Source organism: Carassius auratus, chromosome 27, assembly GCF_003368295.1.
Source record: "Carassius auratus strain Wakin chromosome 27, ASM336829v1, whole genome shotgun sequence".
NCBI classification, from domain to species: Eukaryota; Metazoa; Chordata; class Actinopteri; order Cypriniformes; family Cyprinidae; genus Carassius; species Carassius auratus.
In genome coordinates, this window is record NC_039269.1 from 24,334,924 (window position 1) to 24,356,736 (window position 21,813).

At 41.5% G+C, this 21,813-nt stretch overlaps 1 protein-coding gene across 1 annotated transcript in view; it reads left to right on the top strand.

Annotated features, from left to right (window-relative positions):
• The first annotated feature begins 893 nt into the window (after positions 1-893).
• Positions 894-21,813, top strand: part of st6galnac5a (ST6 (alpha-N-acetyl-neuraminyl-2,3-beta-galactosyl-1,3)-N-acetylgalactosaminide alpha-2,6-sialyltransferase 5a) — a 47,187-nt gene continuing 26,267 nt past the window's right edge. Inside the window, exons 1-2 of the mRNA XM_026206818.1 lie at positions 894-1,185; positions 1,818-2,009. Coding sequence (XP_026062603.1) covers positions 1,171-1,185; positions 1,818-2,009 — 207 coding nt within the window. The 5' untranslated portion in view covers positions 894-1,170. The remainder of the gene's footprint in view (positions 1,186-1,817; positions 2,010-21,813) is intronic.

Sequence of the window (21,813 nt, forward strand, 5' to 3'; positions counted from 1 at the left end):
TGTGAATTATTAAAGACTATTGTTTGTGTTACTCCAGTGACTCCTCGTTCTATGTTCCTCTGCTGGGATTTATGACAACAGTGACTTTCCGCAACCTAAAAAAAAAAAACTAGTTTTTTTTTTTTTTTTTTTTTTTTAATGTGTTTCTCACATAAAAACACAGTAAGTACTTTAATCTTTTGAGGGGTAATTTCTCAGACAATACTGATGTGTAATTAATTTGCCAATTAATTATTTAGTACATCATGTGATTAATTATAATAAAAAAATATATAATAATATTTGCTTGACATCTCAACAATAAATGAAAAAGGGGGATAGGGAAGCAGAAATAAACCATTAACCGCATAAGAGTTATAAGTCTGCTCTTTTAATGGCCAAACTTATCAACTGCTCTGAAGTTAAATCAAGATAGGCTTAAATATTTAATATTTCTGTTAAGTTAAAACAAATATATAATTAAATATGAGGGTAAATATTTAAGAAAACCTTACACAAGGTAAATCACACACACACACACACACACACACACACACACACACACACACATATATATATAATTGTGCAGCATATGAAAAAGACAAGTATTACATTCAAAATTGCAGGTATGTCATTAAAAAGTATTTTAGTTAACAAGAGAATTTAGATATTAAAGCATCATAATTATACTGGAGAATTTACTGTCTGTTTCAACGCTTAACATTTGTGTATGTGTGCAATATGCATAAGCTGTAGATTGAGCTTTGACTTGTACTGAACCTGTAATATTCCTTTACACTTGTACGCCCATTGTATTTGTACGCAAGAAAAAAAAAGAAAAAATAAAGCCCTACTCAGATATATATTAGCCCCTTACTTCAGATGCCTATTGTATATCCATGTCAGCGCAATGACTATTTAGAAGTGTGCAATTTGTTCTGATCGCTGAATTAGAGTTCACACTCAGTCAAACCCAATGCTCTTTAGGACCGGGCGTTATCACATTCGCTCTCTGCTCGCCGTTCTCAAGAATGGGTTCAGTCCGCGCGCTCGACACACACACTGCCATCTCCCAGCTCGAGCGGAGCGCGGCAATTTAATGACGACATAATCTGATGAAGTAGCAACAAATCGAGAGGAAAAGTGGATCTTCATGCGCACATTCCCTGGAATATTCCAGCTGGCTTCAGGATGAAGACACCGATGGTAAGTGTAGTAAAAACTGTTTGAATGTCTCATCTCTCCTGTGCAGCATTGTTGCTGAAGTACTGCGGCTCTCTGTTGCTTTCACATGCTGAATGAAATAAGATTAAAGACAATAATAATAATAATGCAAACTAATCTGCTTTTCCTGAATAATGACTTGTCGTAAATTAATTTTGGGGGACAGGAAATTTTGAGAAAAGAACATGGTTTTTGTGATTTTCTTTTAAAAATTAATACGAATATGGTGTATTATTGCATAGCAGTTTTCTTATTTAAGTATGAAACTAGTAAATACAAAACATCGTTTTAAATAAGGTAGCTTTTTTGCGCTTTGTTGTTGTTGTTGTTGTTGTTGTTAAGACCACCATATATAGCCTAATTATAGTAGTTAGTTTAATGTTGCTGATGCAAAACATTTTTCCTTTTTTTTTTGCATGATCTGCTGCATTAGTTTTAGGCATCAGCATTTAGTAACAACCTGCAAGTTCTTATAATTGCAGTCCCAAACTAATTAATATTTGAGAATGGAAATGTGATTTGTATCCTATAACTGACTGCGTTGCGGGCATGAGTTGATGATTTATGACCTTGCGCTTTGTGTGGATTTGAACTTTTGCCCTCGTGTTTTCCAGCGTCATGGAGTAGCCGTGTTTCTCGCGATCACCATGTGCACCAGTCTGTTGTTCGTGTACAGCGTCAGCTACAATAATAATACTACAGCATCCAGCCCGTCTAAGGGCGCGTCAGGTGAGAAAGTGGAGCCCACCAGTGCGCCCCGCGCGCCTCCAGCACTGCAGGGATACAGCAGCATCATTGAGCACAAGGTAAACGCGCCTACTTTTTGTATTCAAGTGAAGTTAATTGTCCATAACCAATAGAGCGATGCACGTTTCTACGTCCTTCTGGAAAAGCCAATTGTGTCTTGAAACAAAAAAGCAAGTTTCTCATTACCCCAAGGTGGTTATTAGCTGGTTTAAGCTGTATTAGCTAAAACTTTAACAGCTCTAACAGTGTTATTTTAATAATAATAAAAATAATATAAATATTGCAAAGTCTGCATTTCGATGTTATTTTGATTTCTTGATAGTTTTATTTTTTAATCCTGTTCTGATGGCATACAGATCCAAAATTATACAAATTGTGTCAGTGTGCAAAAATAAATGGACCTAATATATATATCAATATTTAATTTTAATTTTATTTAATTTTCTCCTAGCCCATAATAGTTTTAGTCAGTTCCATTATTACATAGAGAAAAAGCATTATGATTGACCTTTAAGCTTGATCATAAATTACGATCTACACTTTATGTACTGTAGCAATTTTGTGCCTAACTGTCTTAATATAATAGGGGAAATGGTCTGAACAGATATTAGCTCTCAGCAAACAAAAAGCAAGATTGGTGACATAATTTCAGATTTAAAAAAATTATATAATATTAATCTGTTTATGTTCAAGAGATTACTGCGGTGAAGACAGCTAATCACTTTGCAACGTCACAGTCATTTTCTGATCTTTTTCACAGTTGCCACGAAATTGTAAAATCTTAATATATCGCAAAAAAATAAGATTGAGAAATATTCTATAAATATTTGGAAATGTTGTCACAGAATGTTTCCATCTGCTTTAAAGGTGAACATGTTCAATAGATTTTAGAGAAATTCTCCACCCCTGCACCTATTATATTTGAAATATAATTCAACATTATTATTTAAGGTAGCATTTTGTATAGCAGTGTGCTTTTCAGACTTGCTGTAGTTTTCGATGAAACTAGTTTTGTCTTGGCCTATAGTACAATACAGTAGAAAGTACTTCAATGTATTTTTGAACAATGGAGGTCTTGTGGTTAAAAATTGAACTGTGGCATTTAAAATGTGTAACAACTGCAGACATATTTCTCCTAGCTTATTTTCAAACTTGGATCCAGTTCATTCAATACTGCCTGAGCCATTCTGACAGATTTAAAGCTTGTTCAGCTGCTGACATGGCTAATCAATAAACCAGATTAGTTTGGAAAATGATAAAATCATTGCTGGTGTTCTCTTATCTCATCTTTGGTTAGCCGGAGCAATTTTAAAAAAGAAATTTCCATTTCACTTTAGAATTCACTTCTCTTGTTGAAATCGACAGAGTTGCATGAGCTTGAGCCGAGCAGGGTTAAAGAGAAGAGTCAGATTGCATGCACTCACACAGTTCCTTGCAAAACCTTCCTCCATTGCCCATTAATCACTATTTACCCCTGGCTCAGGCAGACGGACCGTTCGATACTCACCTGCCTTTAGCAATATCAGCTTCAACTGGAGTAAGATCCCTCTCTGCCCTCTTCTATCTGTTATTGATAAACCCAAAGCAATTTTTCTACAATGAGATCTGACACTACTTGTCTGATGCCACTGCTAGTGACTGCCATTGTTGTTCACATGAGGACTGATAGAAAATGTACTGTAATGGTAGGCTCTGTGCACTTTAAGTCACAGAAGAGCTGTTGACAAAGCCAAATGACTCTGTGATCGATAGCCCAGTTGCATTGATGGCTCTCCATGGGTTGGTCTTCTGACGTTCAGGGTTTTTGGGAGGTAACTGATGGCTGGAGACATTTCTTGAATGATTTCATTTCATAATGCAGTTGTTTTAAAATATGAATTATAATTATTTCATTTAATATTCATTGTTTCATATGTAAACAGTGTAGGCAAGAACCTAAATATGGACTGAGCATTTCTGAATGATTTTATTTTATTTAGTCAAAAGCAAAGGTTCGAAACTTTGACCTTGATAATGCATTAAGCATGTTGCTATGTTGGGTTGTTGGGATGATAATTGTTTCTGTCTTTATGGAATAATTTGCAATAACAAGAACCAACGCAGACATCAGATGTTTTGTAGTCTTTAATGATTTTTGAGAGTCTTAACGCCTTTGAGAAATACAGTATGTCTCTCCCTCTCTCTTTTTTATTTATTTATAAATTTTTTTGATAAATACATTAGACTAGATTCTAATATTACTGGTTTAATGAATGCCGTTGCAGCTTTTGTTTCTGACTGTATGACTCAAGTGAAGAGGATCAGAATTCAGTGCATGCCTTTTCAAGTAATATTAAACTGTCTGAGTCTCGTAAAGATGTCTGGGAGGTATGTTTCTTTCAGCTCTGAATTTGGGTTTCTGCATCAGATCATTGGATGGCAGTGGGAAAGCAACGTATAATTTCAACATTTGCAATTTTTTTTCAGGACAGAAAGGTCAAAGATTAGAGCAAAGCCCATGAATCTTAATAGCAGTTGGTGGTATAACTGATGGCGGGGTCACGTGCATTAATGCTGCTTTAAGACTTTAAAATGGGCAGGAGTTTAATCTTTAAAATAGAGACCAAGTGCTGGTTATTGTTTTGCTTTCCATCAGATTATGTGGGTGGATTATAAAGTCCATTATTACATCCGTGATGTCTGGCTGACAGTATAGAAAGAATGCGTATTATACTGCCCCAAATTCAGACTTGCCAGTTCAAAGGAAACAATTCTCAAGAGCATGCTAGAAAACGTACAGCCTGCTAATGTGGTTTGAAGATACTGGAAGGGCTCAGTTTGGAAGAACCGCACACGGACGCAAATAGAATTATGAAATACTATTTAAAATGCTTTTAAACACAGCTGGATTCTTTGAAATGCTAAGAGATGTATGCCAGGGCATTATAGTGTTTCACAGGCCTTAAAGAGATAAGAACTCTGCTGTCATCTTCTCACATTCATTTAATTTCAGTCTCATATGACTTTCTTCAGTGGAACATCAAAACAAATGTTCACTCTGCTCTGTTCCATACAATGAAATTAAATGATGAACAGGGCTGTGAAACCCAGAAAAGGACAATAAAGTTATCTATTCATGTAGTGCACTATATTTGGAGTCTTCTCAAATAACAAACATTTATTCTGAATTAAAAGAAATAAAAATACTTCACATCATCTTATCTTTGCCACATTCATCTTTTTGTGTATTTGAGCTTCAAAACATGAAGTACAGTAAAACATGTTAAACCTTGAAATATAATAAACCAATTGAGCAAATGTAATTTTAAATTAAATATAATTTTTTGAAATGTTTTGTCTTTTCTATTAGGCAAGTGACATATCACTAGGATTTTGGTACAATAAAGAGTCCGATTTTGTTTGTGTTGTTTTTAACATCATTTCACTCTCAGACTGGTTTGCCAGGTCTTCTTAGGTAAATGGAAACCCTACTTAAAGAGGTTGTTCCACATTATTAAGTAAGTCACAGTTCTCATGAAATATGGTGAGGAAGAAAGATCTTTCTGAAGATGAAAAGTATGAAACAATGCAATGTCTTGCAATAGGCAAATTTTGCTAAAAGAGATTATTGAACTGTCAAAAGATTTGTGAGTGACTTAGATGCACATAAGATCTTGGTAAGATGAAGATTTATTAAAGACAAATTCTGTCAAACAAATTAACTTTATTGTAATGCTAGCTATAAAAAAGCCACTGCTGAGCAGCAGCAGACAGGTGTTTGAAGCTACTGGAATCTCCAGATCCTCTCCATGCAGACTGGCAGTTGTGTTTAAAACTGCGTTTCAGTCACTGCTAACCAAACCTCACAAAGAGAAACCTGCACAGTGGCTGTAGAAACACATTTTCAAACCGTTTAGCAGCTTTATCATTATTTATTATTATTATGTATTGTTCTTTATTTATTTATGCAACATGGGATAGTGTGTTATCCTGCATGAAAATCCTTTTATTTCCGAGAACACTATTCTTCATTTTATACCACAGCAGAAAACGGTCAGTTATGAACTCCACATATCTTGCAGAAGTCATTTTTACACACTAAAATGACCTTACATCTCACTTCCCAATAGTCCAACCCAAATCATCACCCACCGTCTCCTTGCTGATATTGCAATCTCATTTAAATAGCATGGGCATATCAGAAATACATTTATATGGACCATCCATTGTACTGAAGCATTCATAAGTGAATAAAATTATTTAAAAACAAGACGCAATGTGTTTGCACGGCCACTGTGCAGGTTTCTCTTTGTGAGGTTTGGTTAGCAGTGACTAAACCGCAGCTTTGCACACAACTGCCAGTCTGCATGGAGAGGATCTTGACCTGTCACCTGACATCTGTCTGATGCTCAGCAGTTGCTTTTTTACAGCTAGTTACAATACAGTTCATTTGTTTCACAGAAACTTTACTTAAAGCTTCATCTGACCAAGATCTTATGTGCGTCTAAGTCACTCACAAATCTTTTGATGGTTCAATAATCTCTCTTTAATTTTAGCAAAATATTGTTTGTTTTGATGCCTTTTGCAAGACATTGCATTGTTTCATATTTTTAATCTTCAGAAAGATCTTTCTTCCTCACTATATTTCATGAGAACTGTGACTTGCTTAATAATGTGGAACAACCACTTTAAGTACGGTTTCCATTTACCTAAGAAGACCTGGCAAACTATTGACCAAACCAGTCTGAGATTGATACCAGTTACCTGAAATGATGTGGAAAAAAAACACAAACAAAAATCTGAATATTTATTGTACCAAAGTCATAATTATATGTCACTTACATAATGATTTGGAACACGGTGTAAGAACTGTCATATAGTGTAATATATTTTATTTTGTACTAGAATTACAGGAGGGTGAGTTAATAATGACAGAATGTTCATTTTTCATTGAACTATTCCTTTAAGAATGTAAGAAATCTATTTCATAGTCCATAGCTCTTACAATTTCTCATTACACAGCACATTAATTGCACACAGGTTTGGATCTATATGCATTTTGAGGATTGGGTAATTGAGAGGACTGACTAGATCATATGATTTGAGAAAGGTGACTTAGAGATACTTCAGAACTGTAGCATTTATGTGGGATTCCAAGGATTTCCACATTTTATCCTCTAGTATGTGATTGTGTATGACTATGTATGTGATGTATGTGAGGAAAATGTACTATTCACTTGTACCACGTTTGCACAATGTATGTGGCCCCATTCATTTATCTGCAATCCAGTTTAACCCCATGCGATCTATGCCAGTATATCACTTTACAGTTTTCTTCATCAGGAACACAATCAAATGTAAAATAAAATACAGAATAGTCTTCAGTGTATGAATTAAACCGATATTATTGGCGATACGAACCTGCCACCGATATATTGTATCGGTGAATATGCCGCCAATATGCTTATTTTCGATATTAACTTTTTTTTTTACACAACATACAATGCAGATAAAATGCTTGAAATGGTGTAATTACTTTGTTTGTCTAGCAGAGCGTGCTCCGTTGTTTGCTACTGGCGACCTGGATGAAACGGACTTATATCACACCCATTTTGCATAGTAAAGTTTATTGTGAAATTGTTAAATGCCCTGCCTCCATTACATATCTCTGTCACGCCATTAAAAGCATTTGATCACCAAATTTGAGCGATCAGTGCAAAAAAATATATTAATGTGTGTTTATATATATATATATAATTATTTCATATGTTTATATATATATATATATATATATATATATATATATATATATATATATTTTCACTACAGTCTATATATAGTACCAGTCAAATGTGTGTCCAAGTTTTGACTGGTACTGTACTATAATATGTGTACTATAATATGCACCAAGAATATTGGCAGATATATCGGTGTCTGCCTTTTTTTACTTCTTAATATCGGTATGCCCCCCCCCCCCCAAAAAAAAAAACATATCGGTTGGGGTCTATTCTGTATTACAAAACTCATTCAGTTAAGATCAGTGAGTGATTTGATGTTTGATTAATGCCGATTAATTATAATCATTTTTTATCTCTATTGTTGTTTTTCATTGGAAGCCAAAATCAAAACTGAAACTAAAAGTTGATTTGAAAAAGCCCATCAATGTTGGAGACAAACTGTCTCTCCACCTCCACTATCTTTTGAGTTTGATTATTTTATTGTGAAAATGCAAAGTCAGAGGAATTTGACTGATAGCACAGTTAATTAATCAATTAATCAATTTAAATTGTTCATGGCTTTCGCAATTGCATTGCATTTCGGTCACAGTAAATTTGGTGTTAAAACCTGATATTGTGACAGGCCAAATTCATGCCTTTGCACTTCTTTACTGAATTGTGTGTTACAAAAACTCCGATGATCACAATTAATTCTTGTTTAACTCAGCACAAGCGTTTTCCCTAGCTGTAGTCAAGTAATGTTGACATAGTACAGTCAAAAATTAGATGTATAGGGATCATTTAATTTTGTCGTCACAGTTTGAATACGTTTTTACCACTGCCTCTGCAATTAACAGTTTCCGAAAGGTGGATGGTGATAGGAATGGTCCCCCTGCTCTCCGCTGAGCTCTCTCTGCATTTCATTTGCTGGATGACTGCTCCTTTGAATCCTCCCAGTGTGGGACGAGATGAGTGTCAGTTCTTCTCTCAAATGTGGAGAGGGAAGAGAAGTTGAGTGAGAGAAAGCGAGAGAGAGAGAGAGATCCCAGTGGTCTTCCCTCAGCTCAGCAAGCTGGGCTGATGTCTCTAGTGATGGCGGATTTGCACGCTCTCAGCTCTGTGCTGAAAACATCCTCTCTGCTCACTCTGAAAACACATAACCTGTGGACATAACCAGTAGGGGAGCTCTGAATGCATGCTGATATGTACACCTTACGACCACAATTTTAGAGGGTATTGAGAAGGCAGGGTTATGAAAGTCATTCCCCTACATCACTATCTGCCAGTTCAGATTCGCCTGCTACCTAATTTCCATTAGGTGCTAAAATTTAGTTTTTCCCAAAAGCTTGTTTTTCAGAACAGATTTGAGTTTTATGATGGCCTAGTTGCTGCTTAATTAATGTTAAACGTATTTGTATACAGTATCAACACTTGTTAAGTTTTTAGCAATGGTTATTGCTGTTACATTTGTATATGGATAACCCTTTAACCCTTAGAGTAAAATGGGCTCCATTACTATTTTAAATGTTTCTCCCACTACACTTACAATGTTTGTAAAGTTTCGACCCTCTCTCTGACCTGATTAATTAAACAGTAGGCAGTTTATTTATTGTTTTTATTTGTTTTTGTGACTGTGCCTTAAAGAGAAACACACCTTTGAAATGAAATAAAGCTGAGATGAGAACATATTTTCAAAAGAATTTTGGGATATTTCATAAAAATGGCAAATGCATTTTCTTTGAAAAGCATACATTTTAGGGATACACAATGTATTGGTATCGGTTTCTTTTTTTCTGTGGAGTTTATTTTTTGTTATGTTTGATGATATTGGTTAATATTTTCATTTATGTCAGTATTTACAATATTTTTTGTTTCTTGCGCCATTAAAGTAGCATTTTTTTTCATCAGTGTCGGTTAATATTTGAAATACTGTTTATTAGATATTGGCTGATAGGCACTATTTTAACATATAGATTATATGCATCATATATCTTTTTTTTTTTTTTTTTATTCAGACAAGAAAAATAGCTCCTGTGGCTTTGCTTGAACAAATTAGTAATATCATTGCATAGCATCTCAATGTTGAAATTCCATTGGCTACAATTACCTCACAGGACTGCAAGACAAACTGTCTCTTCTAGAAATATGGCATCTTCCAACTGCTTCCAATGTTTCTTGGATTTTATTCTATTGATCTCATGGGACTGAACCACAGATTTATCTGCAAACAATTTTTGTGATATTCTGTTTCTAACAATGAGTTTTGGACGGGCAAGCACCACTCAGATTTTCCTGAGAGTATCTTCTTAATTATTTAGTCATTTCAGTTGAGGCCATACCAAGTAGTCCTTCATGATTATGCTGGATTGGTCTCCGCTGAACACTCATTTCCTCCATAGAGACACCGCAGGTCCTTTTATGTCGGACAGAAGTGCTCTTGGTAACACCTGGTGGGCACCACTACAGACAATATATGTTTAGACTAGAATTTCATCATGAATGTAATATCATGGATGGGCCATTTGAGTATTCTAGGTCAGGAAATTGCTTCTGGATGTTTCAGTACATAACAGGAAACGGGGATGTTGGAAACACTTGACAGTACAGGATGATAATTTTATGGTTTTCATGTTTAACCTCTTATTTTCTCTGATCCGTCAGCTCGAGGGGATGATGTTTGCCAGTTGAGTCTCAAAAGGCATTTTGCAAACCATAAACTGCTACACTATGCAGTAAGGTGTACATACATAACAGATGGATTGCTCTTCCTCTGGCTATTCTCCTGGTGAAAAATGTAGAAGGGAAAGCAGCAGATTAATTGGATATTAATGATTTTTGCCCCATAATGGTGTAGAAGCCCAGGGCATTATGCAGCTATTTAGCAGTGATTGATGAGTTTGTCGTTCAGCCTCAGAAAAAAACGATCAAGCTGTTATTTGTGTTTTCGATATAATCTGGCTTTGATAAATTTGTATGCCGATAACATTTCCCTGGAGAGTCACAACATATTGCAGGAACCGCATGGAGTAATTTATTATTGCTCCACCAAGTCAAATCATTCTTATGAAGTCGCTCCAAATGAGCTTTTTTTTAAGTTGAAAGCAAAAAGCAAATGAGGAATAGCTTTAAAACACCCTCATTTGACTTAAAAAATGTGTTCATAACTCTCAAAAAAAAAAAAAAAAAGTAAAAAAAAAAGGGGTTTTGCAGTGATGCCATGAAAGAACCTTAGATAACACTGAGAGAAAAGCAACAGTTCTAAAAATAATCTAAAGAACAATTTTCCACTATAAAGAACCTTTTGCACTATTTAATGGTTCAGTGAATGTTAATGAAGTTAATGAAGTAAATGCAAAGGAAAGAACATAAACTAGTCATATTGATATATAAACATGAGGACACAAAGCAGTGCAGGTTTAATAAAATCACTAATATATCCTTTAGTTTCCCCACTGGACTCAGTTCACAACAATTCCAGAACCAGCCGACACTCTACTGCAGCTTATACTAAAGTGGTATTCCCGGAAGAATTTGACAGTTTTACCCTCATTTCAACACTGACTAATGGCACGGCTTCACAAGTATGACGGATGCCGTTGACAGCTCTCATCAGCTCCTGACATGACAGATTGAAATACTGCACAATAGTTTGGTCCCAAACACACTTGACAGCCCATTGTGTGAGACGTCCTAGGCTCTATAGTACAGATAGAGTATTATCATTCATTTTTATGCATATGCAGATCCCCATTGGGAGTCCATAGTAATTTAGGATCAGTCTTGTTGCTGAGGGATAAGCAAGATTGTGGGAGATGAATGGAGAACGTTTGTGACAGGATCTCCTTGATCTGGGCGCTTTAATGACTTCTTCTGATATCTGCCAGGCAGCTATTATAGATATGAATGCCATTTCTTTAGAGTTATTATGGAGGTCAGGGGTTTAAAGAGAGGTCTGAGTGGTGAATTGCATACAATAATGAACCCTATAGAGGGACAATGGGCTTTGTTACCAATTCTAATCATATTGCATTAATTACTTTTAAATTGAACAGAGTTTTCAGGGTTAATTGCAATAAATGTGCCTCATTCTCCTGGTGAACTTGAAACTGGCAGCTGAAAATAATACAGGTGGATTTTTTTACAGGACATCTTAAAGTTCTTTCCAACTGGCCTTTTATAAAGTATTGCTAATGAACACGCACAGTAATAAACACACATGACATTAAAAATGCAAGGAAACAACTATTAGAAACATAAAATGTAACAAAATACCATAATGTGCGTAACCGCTAATAAAAATGTACAATTTAAATATAGTATAATTAAATGTGAGAAGTTATTTTAGTATCACTGATGTACAATTATAGTTTTTGTTGATATTTTGAATCAGATTTTGTTGTTGTATTTTCTGCTTTAATTAAAAAAAAAATTTTCATAGATTTTAGTTGTTTTAATATATTTTTTTTAGTTTTAGTTATTTTAGTACAATAATGTTCATATTTTATTTTATTTCAGATAACATTTATTTCAAGTAAATAAATGTTCACATATTTTATGGTTTTAGTTGTAGTTAATTATAATAATACTGCTTTGTTATTGTAGCAAGGTTCAACACAGTCTTAATAGGAAGGAAGAAGGCAGGGGTCGTCTTGTTGCTGGGACGCTCGTTTATTTAACAATAACAAACAAATCACGATGCCCTCTGGGCATAGACAGCAAACGATTGCTCAAACACGGTCAATCACTTCAATAACTTCAAAAACACTGTTGTAGCTTTTCCAGTGCAGAACGAGGTCCCAGCGTGTCTCTCTCCCCTCCTCTCTGCTGTGACTCGGCTTATATCCGGTCTCTCCACGCCAATTACTGCAATCAAACACACGTGTTCGTTATTTGCACTTGACCTACTTACGCCTCGCTCTGCTCCCCCCGTCTCTCTCCCGTTGCAGATTCCGCTAAACCACGCCCCCCTCGCCACATACCCCCACCGCCCGACTCAGGCCGGGGAGCCGTCCGGCCTGCAGCCTCCCCCCCCCCCCCTCCTGGAGAGGAAGTCAGCCACAGCCATCTGTACACCCGGCCTGTGGATCACCTGAAATTTAAAAGGTTGTAAAGCGAGATACCACCGGGTGATCCGCGCGTTAGTATCTTTCATGCGGTGGAGCCACTGCAGGGGAGCGTGGTCCGAACAGAGGGTGAACTCCCGCCCCAGGAGGTAATAACGGAGGGTAAGAACAGCCCATCTGATTGCCAGACATTCTTTTTCTATGGTGCTGTACATCGTCTCTCTCTTAGAGAGCTTCCGACTGATGTACAGCACCGGCCGTTCTTCCCCCTCCACCTCCTGGGACAGGACTGCGGCCAACCCTCTGTTCGACGCGTCTGTCTGCAAGATAAAGGGGAGAGAAAAGTTAGGTGCATTCAGGAGCGGTCCGCCACACAGAGCAGCCTTTAACTGGGTGAAAGACTGCTGGGACTGCTCAGTCCACTGGACTGTATCTGGTGCCTCCTTTTTAGTTAAATCAGTCAGCGGGCTAGCAGGATCCGAAAAATTAGGTACAAACCTTCTATAATACCCTGCCAGCCCCAGGAACTGTCTAACCTCCTTTTTGGTCTTAGGCCTTGGACACGTTGCAACTGCTGCCGTCTTATCAATTTGGGGACGCACCTGTCCATGACCCAAGTGGAAACCCAGATATCTTACTTCCACCCGCCCAATTGCACACTTCCTCGGATTAGCCGTGAGCCCAGCCTTCCTCAGCATCTTCAGGACCGCTCGCAGATGCTGCATATGTCGCTGCCAATCCCCACTGTAGATGATGATGTCATCCAGGTAGGCGGCGGCATATGCAGCATGCGGACGGAGAATTTTGTCCATGAGACGCTGAAAAGTGGCTGGAGCCCCGAATAGCCCGAACGGAAGAGTAACAAATTGGTGTAAACCGAACGGCGTGGTGAAAGCTGTTTTTTCTTTGGTCATGGGAGACAAGGGGATCTGCCAATAACACTTAGTTAAGTCCAGCGTCGAGTAAAAGCGAGCAGTGCCTAGTCGATCAAGCAATTCGTCCACCCGGGCATTGGATATGCGTCAAATTTTGACACAGCATTCACCTTCCTATAATCCACACAGAACCGCACGGAGCCGTCTGTTTTAGGTACTAAGACTATCGGGCTCGCCCAGTCACTGTTGGACTCTTCTATTACTCCCATTTCTAGCATTGCCTCTAACTCCCCTTGAACCACCTTTTTTTATGTTCAGGTAATCTATACGGCCGGCTGCGAACTACCACGCCCGGCTCGGTCTCAACATGGTGCTGAATGAGATCCGTTCGACCAGGCAGGGGCGAGAACACATCAGCAAAGGCTGCTTGGATGGACTTGATATCAGTGAGCTGTGAGGGTGAGAGGTGGTCTCCTCCAGGGGCCAGAGCGAGAGATTGGGATTTTGAACTCACTTCTGGACCGAGATCCTCCTCCCCACTCACTACCGTCGCCAGCAACACTGATTCCGCCTCAGACCATTTTTTTAACAGGTTGAGGTGGTATATTTGATGTGCCCCGCCCCTATCCGTTCGAGCTACCTCATAGTTAAGATCTCCAACCCGCGGTGTGACCTCAAAGGGTCCTTGCCACTTCGCGAGTAACTTTGAACTAGAGGTAGGGAGTAATACAAGCACTTTATCTCCCGGTGCAAATTGATGTAGCCTAGCCCCCCTGTTGTACAACCGACTCTGTTTGTCTTGAGCCTGCAACAAATTCTCCATGGATAGCCGCCCCAACGTGTGGAGTTTTGTTCTCAAGTCCATGACATATTGAATTTCATTTTTACTAGTAGAAGGTCCGTCCTCCCAAGTTTCCTTAAGGACGTCGAGGACCCCGCGGGGCTGGCGCCCATAAAGAAGCTCGAAGGGGGAAAACCCCGTGGAGGCTTGCGGGACCTCCCGTACAGCGAACAAGAGGGGTTCTAGCCACCTATCCCAATTTTTGGCGTCTTCCTGAACGAACTTACGAATCATGGATTTTAACGTGCGATTAAATCGTTCGACCAGCCCATCTGTTTGTGGGTGATAGACGCTTGTTCGAATCGATCTAATGCCCAATAATTCATAAAGCTCGCGAATAGTAAGTGACATAAACGCCGTGCCCTGATCGGTGTGGATCTCCTTTGGGATCCCCACCCGGGAGATTAATTGAAAAAGTGCACTCGCCACACTCTTAGCGGAAATAGAGCGGAGAGGCCATGCCTCAGGATATCGCGTTGCATAGTCCACCAGAACTAATGCAAAGCGATGTCCTCATGCTGACCGCTCAAATGGCCCGATGAGGTCCATGCCAATTCGTTCGAAGGGGACCTGCATTAATGGAAGGGGGCACAATGGTGCTTTTAGGGTGGCCGGTGGATTCACCAACTGACATTCACGACAAGCCGCGCACCACCTGCGCACATTCTCGTGAATGCCAGGCCAGAAGAAGCGGGCCATGAGACGGTTTAGTGTAGTGTAGTCCGACCGACCCGCTGGAGGATGGCACGCTTGAGGTCCTGGTAGGCCAGGAGGTTTTGGACTGCCAATTGGTGAGCGGCTACCTGCGCTTCTCCGGACAGCAGGGGAATGAGCCGCAGGGGCCAGTCCGCAGGGGGCCACCCTCGAGCCTCTGCCGATTTTTCGAACAGGTCCAGGAAGGCCTCCGGATCATCCTGAGGCCCCATCTTGTTGAGCGGCAGAGGAGATGTATGGTCTTTAAACGAAGGGATGGCCCGGACCTCCCGGTCTACCCAGCTCCGGAATAGCTCACGGTCTTCATGCTGGGCCCGAAGGAGCGCCTCAAAGCATTTGTCCTGCTCCTCCTTAATCGCCAGCATTTGTTGGTGTTGTTCCTGATGAAGACCGGCGGCGATGCTCTTCTTCCTTCCTGGGTTTCGGCACCACTGTAGCAAGGTTCAACACAGTCTTAATAGGAAGGAAGGCAGGGGTCGGCTTGTTGCTGGGACGCTCGTTTATTTAACAATAACAAACAAATCACGATGCCCTCTGGGCATAGACAGCAAACGATTGCTCAAACACGGTCAATCACTTCAATAACTTCAAAAACACTGTTGTAGCTTTTCCAGTGCAGAACGAGGTCCCAGCGTGTCTCTCTCCCCTCCTCTCTGTGGTGACTCGGCTTATATCCGGTCTCTCCACGCCAATTACTGCAATCAAACACACGTGTTCGTTATTTGCACTTGACCTACTTACGCCTCGTTCTGCTCCCCCCGTCTCTCTCCCGTTGCAGATTCCGCTAAACCACGCCCCCCTCGCCACAGTTATATTCATACACATCCTACGCATGAAATATTAGGAATGCAATACAGTATTTGAGATACTGAGTGTGGAAATGTTACGTAACACAGAGACAGGATGTAATCGCAAGGCGTGTTTATTGACCAAGCTCAAAAAGTCAGAAAATCACAGTCAGTAAACAGGGTAACAAAAGGGCGGACACAAGGCTGATGGCACGGTGACAGGGACTTCGGTGGGCAACGATTATGGTGCTGGCTTCGGTGATGATCCCTCGAATCCCGGTGAGTGTGCCATCCCCGTGAAGGTGAATGGTAATCCAGAGAAAGGTGATGATCCAAGAACGACGACGACACAGGAAGACTCAGGCAGGAACTAGGACACAGGAAGCAGGTACGGGAGCACACCGGGGAGAAACAACGATCTGACAACATGAAACACCAGTTACTGAACTTATATAGGCCACAAACAATTGAAACTAGCTGGCGCTGCTGATCATCGCTGATCAGTGACCACGCCCATAGACACACACATAACAACACGATAGACGAGAGAGAGAGAGTGAATTCATGAACCGTGACAGTACCCCCTCCCCTACGAACGGCTCTTGGCGTTCCCTGACGGTCTTACCTGACGATTGTAATGATCGATCAGAGAGTGATCCAGAATGTCTGTAGCAGGAGCCCAACTTCTCTCCTCCGGACCGTAACCCTCCCAGGCCACCAGGTACTGAAATCCGCATCCCCTCCTTCTCGAGTCCAGAATATGGTTAACCAAATAATTGGGTTCCCCATCTACGAGACGTGGCGGGGGAGGAACCGGGACAGGTGAATTAATGGTTGCGAAAAAAACACGGGCTTGATTTTAGATACATGGAAGGCGGGGTGAATTCTCCTGTACGTGGGAGGACTAATGATCTTGGTGACAGGAAACGGGCCAATACATTTGGGAGCAAGCTTATTAGACGGAGCGGAGAGGAATGTTCTTAGTTGAAAGCCACACTTTTTGACCAACGACGTATACGGGAGGCTTTTACCGGTGGCGATCGGCCTTGGCCTTGGCGCGCGCCCCCACTTGGAGAAGAGTCTCACGGGCTCTAGTCCAAGTGTGGTGACACACGAGTTGTGTGCGTACTCCACCATAGAGAGTTGTTGGCTCCAAGAGGAAGGATTCTTGGAAACCAAACGTCGCAATACTCTCTCCAGATCTTGGTTGGACCTCTCTGATTGACCCTTGCTTTGGGGATGAAACCCCGAAGAGAGACTAACCGTAGCCCCTAATAATCTACAAAACTCTTGCCAAAATTTGGACACAAATTGGGGACCCCAGTCGGAGACCACGTCCATCGGGAGGCCATGTAAACGAAAGACGTGATCTATGACGGTAACCGCTGTCTCCTTGGCTGATGGTAATTTGGGCAAGGCGATAAAATGAGCCGCCTTCGAGAACCGGTCCACGACCGTCAAAACGACAGTCTTGCCCTGGGAGGGCGGTAACAAAATCTAGAGCAATGTGGGACCAGGGTCTCGAAGGGACTGACAGCGGTTGTAGTAACCCATCAGGGGGTCGGTTGGACGTCTTACCAGTGGCACAAACAGAGCAAGCCAAAACAAAACTACGGATATCACGAGCCATTAACGGCCACCAGAATCGTTGCTTAACCAAAAAACGGATGACAAGCTATACTGGAGCAATGACTTCAGATCGATACTCCTCAGGCACAAATAACCGGTTCGGTGGGCAATCTGGTGGAGGCGTTACCCCTTTTAAGGCCTTCATGACCTTTGATTCGACCTCCCATCTGAGAGTGCAGACCACTAATGTCTCGGGTAAAATACACTCGGGAGTGGACGGCGTTTGCAATGTTCAAAAATGCGAGATACAGAATCGGGTTTGATGTTTTTGGAACCCGGGCGGTACAAAAGAGGAGTCAAAACGGCCGAAAAAAAAGTGCCCACCGAGCCTGCCTAGAGTTGAGTCTTTTAGCAGTTCTAATATATTCTAAGTTCTTATGATCGGTCCAAACGATAAAAGGTACCCCTGACCCTTCTAGCCAGTGCCGCCATTCCTCCAGTGCTAACTTGACTGCCAACAACTCTCTGTTACCAAGGTCATAATTGCGTTCGGCAGGTGATAAACGATGAGAAAAGAACGCGCAAGGGTGAATCTTATTGTCTGTGGAAGAACGTTGGGAAAGAACTGCTCCTACCCCCACCTCTGACGCATCGACCTCCAACACGAACTGACATGATGAATCAGGGGCTCAGAGGATGGGAGCCGAAACGAAGCGACTCTTAAGTTTGCCAAATACAGCCTCCGCTGTATCGGACCACCTGAACGTCGTTCTGGGGGAGGTCTAGGCGGTCAGAGGAGCGACTAGTTGGCTGAAGTTACGAATAAAACGTCGATAAAAATTGGCGAATCCCAGAAACCTCTGTAGGGCCTTACGGGAATCTGGACTTGGCCAATCTATCACAGCCTTAACTTTGTCATGATCCATACGCACTCCCTCAGACGAGACGATGTACCCTAAAAAGGGGACAGACTGTGCATGAAAAACATTTCTCCGCCTTGACAAAAAGCCCATTCTCTAGCAACCTCTGAAGCACTCGTCTGACGTGCTGAACGTGTTCCTGGAGAGAAGAGGAGAAAATCAATATGTCATCCAGGTAAACATATATGAATTGATCAACCATATCTCTCAGCACGTCATTGACGAGTGCTTGGAAGACCGCGGGCGAGTTGGAAAGCCCAAAGGGCATGACCAAGTATTCAAAGTGCCCTCTGGGGGTATTAAATGCGGTCTTCCATTCATCTCCCTTCCTTATGTGGACCAAATGATAAGCGTTACGTAAATCCAATTTTGTGAAGATGGATGCTCCCTGCAACCGTTCAAAAGCTGAAGACATCAACGGTAACGGATAAGTATTCTTTACCGTGATGTTGTTCAACCCTGGATAATCAATGCACGGTCGCAGAGACCCATCCTTCTTCCCCACAAAAAAGAACCCCACCCCCGCTGGAGATGAGGAAGGTCTAATTAATTTGGATGCTAGAGAATCAGAAATATATTTCTCCATAGCCTCCCTCTCTGGAACAGAAAGTGAATATAACTTGCCCTTAGGCGGAGACTCACCTGGAACTAAATCTTTGGCACAGTCATAGGGACGATGAGGAGGAAGAGAAGCAGCACGAGACTTACTGAACACTTCTCTCAGGTCCTGGTACTCCCTAGGCACGTTAGACAAATTCACCATCTCCTCCTGGAACACAGACACAGGTACAGACGAACACGCAGACACTAGACAAGACTTATGAAAATCGTTACTCCACATGGAGATGGAACTGTGCCCCCAATCAACTCTGGGATTGTGACGTGTGAACCAAGGATGTCCCAGTACAATGGGTGCCAGGGGTGAATGCATGAGTAGAAATGTTATTGTCTCAGTGTGGTTACCCGGCGTGATGAGGGTGATGGGTTCTGTAGTATGTGTAATGTTAGGAAGTTGTTGTCCATTGAGAGCACTGACAGAAATCTGGTCTGTAAGGGGGGTGATAGGAACGTGGAGGTGGTGAGCCAGTTCAGCATCAATAAAATTACCTTCCGCCCCTGAATCCAATAAAGCCCGGGTGTCATGAGTGTTGGTTGCCCACCTTAGTCTTACCGGAAGGAGAGTAGCTGATGATGGTGAGGATAAGGTCTTTCCGGTGGAGATCCCACCCGATAGTAGCCTCATTGTTACTACCGGGCTTGGTCTTTTAACGGGCACGAGTGAACGAAGTGGCCCTCCCCCCCCAGTACAGGAATAGTCTTTGGGATCTCTGCCGTTCCCTCTCCTCCCGGGAAAGCCAGGCTCTCCCCACCTGCATGGGCTCTGGATCGTAAGAGGAACTGACCGTATCCAGGACTTCAGGACGTCTGGTCTCCATGCCGCAAACTGGAGGGTCTTGTTGGAAACGGCCCATCTTACTAAGGCGAGCATCCACTCGAAGTGCTAATTCAATCCATTGAGACTAGTGGGAAGGTCCAGCATGTAGATCTCCCTCTGGATACGGTCAGCCAACCCATGCAGGAATCTGTCCCACTGCGCCTCCTCGTTCCATCGGCACTCTGCAGCCAGGGTGCGGAACTGGATGGAATTTTCCGACACCGAACCGTGACCTTGGCGGAGATCGGCGAGTAGTCTGGCCGCCTCCCTACCCGCCGCTGCCCGATCGAAAACCTTCCTCATCTCCTCGGAGAGTGCCTGGAACGAGGCGCAGCATGGGTCTTGGTTCTCCCACACCGCCGTTCCCCAGAGAGCCGCCCTCCCGGATAATAGCGTTAGCACTAACGCCACCTTGGACCGCTCTTGGTTGAACGTCTGAGGCTGTAGAGCAAAGTGCATAGAACATCGAGTAAGAAATGCTCTACAAAATTCTGGTTCACCTGAATAACCCTCTGGTGTAGGCAGTCTCGGTTCTTGCCGCGGTTGCGGCTCTGGAGGGGAGGGTGGACTCGGTGGTCTGGGTGGCGCAGTGGAAATTCGTAGCTGTTGGATCTGCTGGGTGAGCTCGGACACCTGCGTCACAAGCGCTTAGACCGCCCTCCCTGTGATCGACATGTTCTCTTCCTGAGTGTCCATCCTAGCGATACTTCGGGCTGCAAACTCGTTCCACGTGGACGCGCCTGCTACATCTATGATGGTGGTCAGATCGTTCTGTTACGTAACACAGAGACAGGATGTAATCGCAAGGCGTGTTTATTGACCAAGCTCAAAAAGTCAGAAAATCACAGTCAGTAAACAGGGTAACACAGGGGCGGACACAAGGCTGATGGCACGGTGACACAGGGACTTCGGTAGGCAACGATGATGGTGCTGGCCTCGGTGATGATCCCTCAAATCCCGGTGAGTGTGCAATCCTCGTGAAGGTGAACGGTAATCCAGAGAAAGGTGATGATCCAAGAACGACGACGACACAGGAAGACTCAGGCAGAAACTAGGACACAGGAAACAGGTACGGGAGCACACCGGGGAGAAACAACGATCTGACAACATGAAACACCAGTTACTGAACTTATATAGGCCACAAACAATTGAAACCAGCTGGCGCTGCTGATCATCGCTGATCAGTGACCACGCCCATAGACACACACATAACAACACGATAGACGAGAGAGAGAGTGAATTCATGAACCGTGACAAGAAAATTTCAGTTAATGTGTGTTGTCTTGGTAAATAATTTTTTTCTGTAGAATACTATAAAATTGATTTAAGTAAAAAAGTATGACCATGCACTGATATAATGTACTGATATATTATTATTTAACAGGACACTATAAAGCACTTTTTGAAAAACAAAAACAAAAAATGAAAAAAATATTTATAAAATAATTTATTCTAATGATGCATGCAGTTAGCTAGTTAAACTTCACTGTAGCATTTAAAATTAGATTCTGGTAAAATAAAAATAAAATAATTTTTGAATAATTTATTATACAGTTCTGGTGTCTAGGTAGTGATAGCGGAGATGCACATAAGTTGTGATCATCGATAAACGGCTGTATTGTCTTTGGTTATGTTTGCATGTGGAGTGTGATAAATGCATTTGGGGTTCGACTTGTGTGACGCAAGTGTGCAACCAGTGAAACAAATGGTATCCAATCAACAGCCCATAGAGAAATGAGGCACAATTCAGGGCATTATCAACACAAGGTTAGGGTCTCAGTAGCTCAGCCGAAGCCCAGGATCATTATCATTATCTGATAAAGAGCACAGACGTTAATGACTGGCAGAGCGTGTGTGTATTCGTGTTTTATATGGAGATTATATGATATCTCTAATGAATACTGTCTGCCATTATGGATATCGCCATGTGCCTTCAGAGCTGGGTGTGTTATTATTGTTACA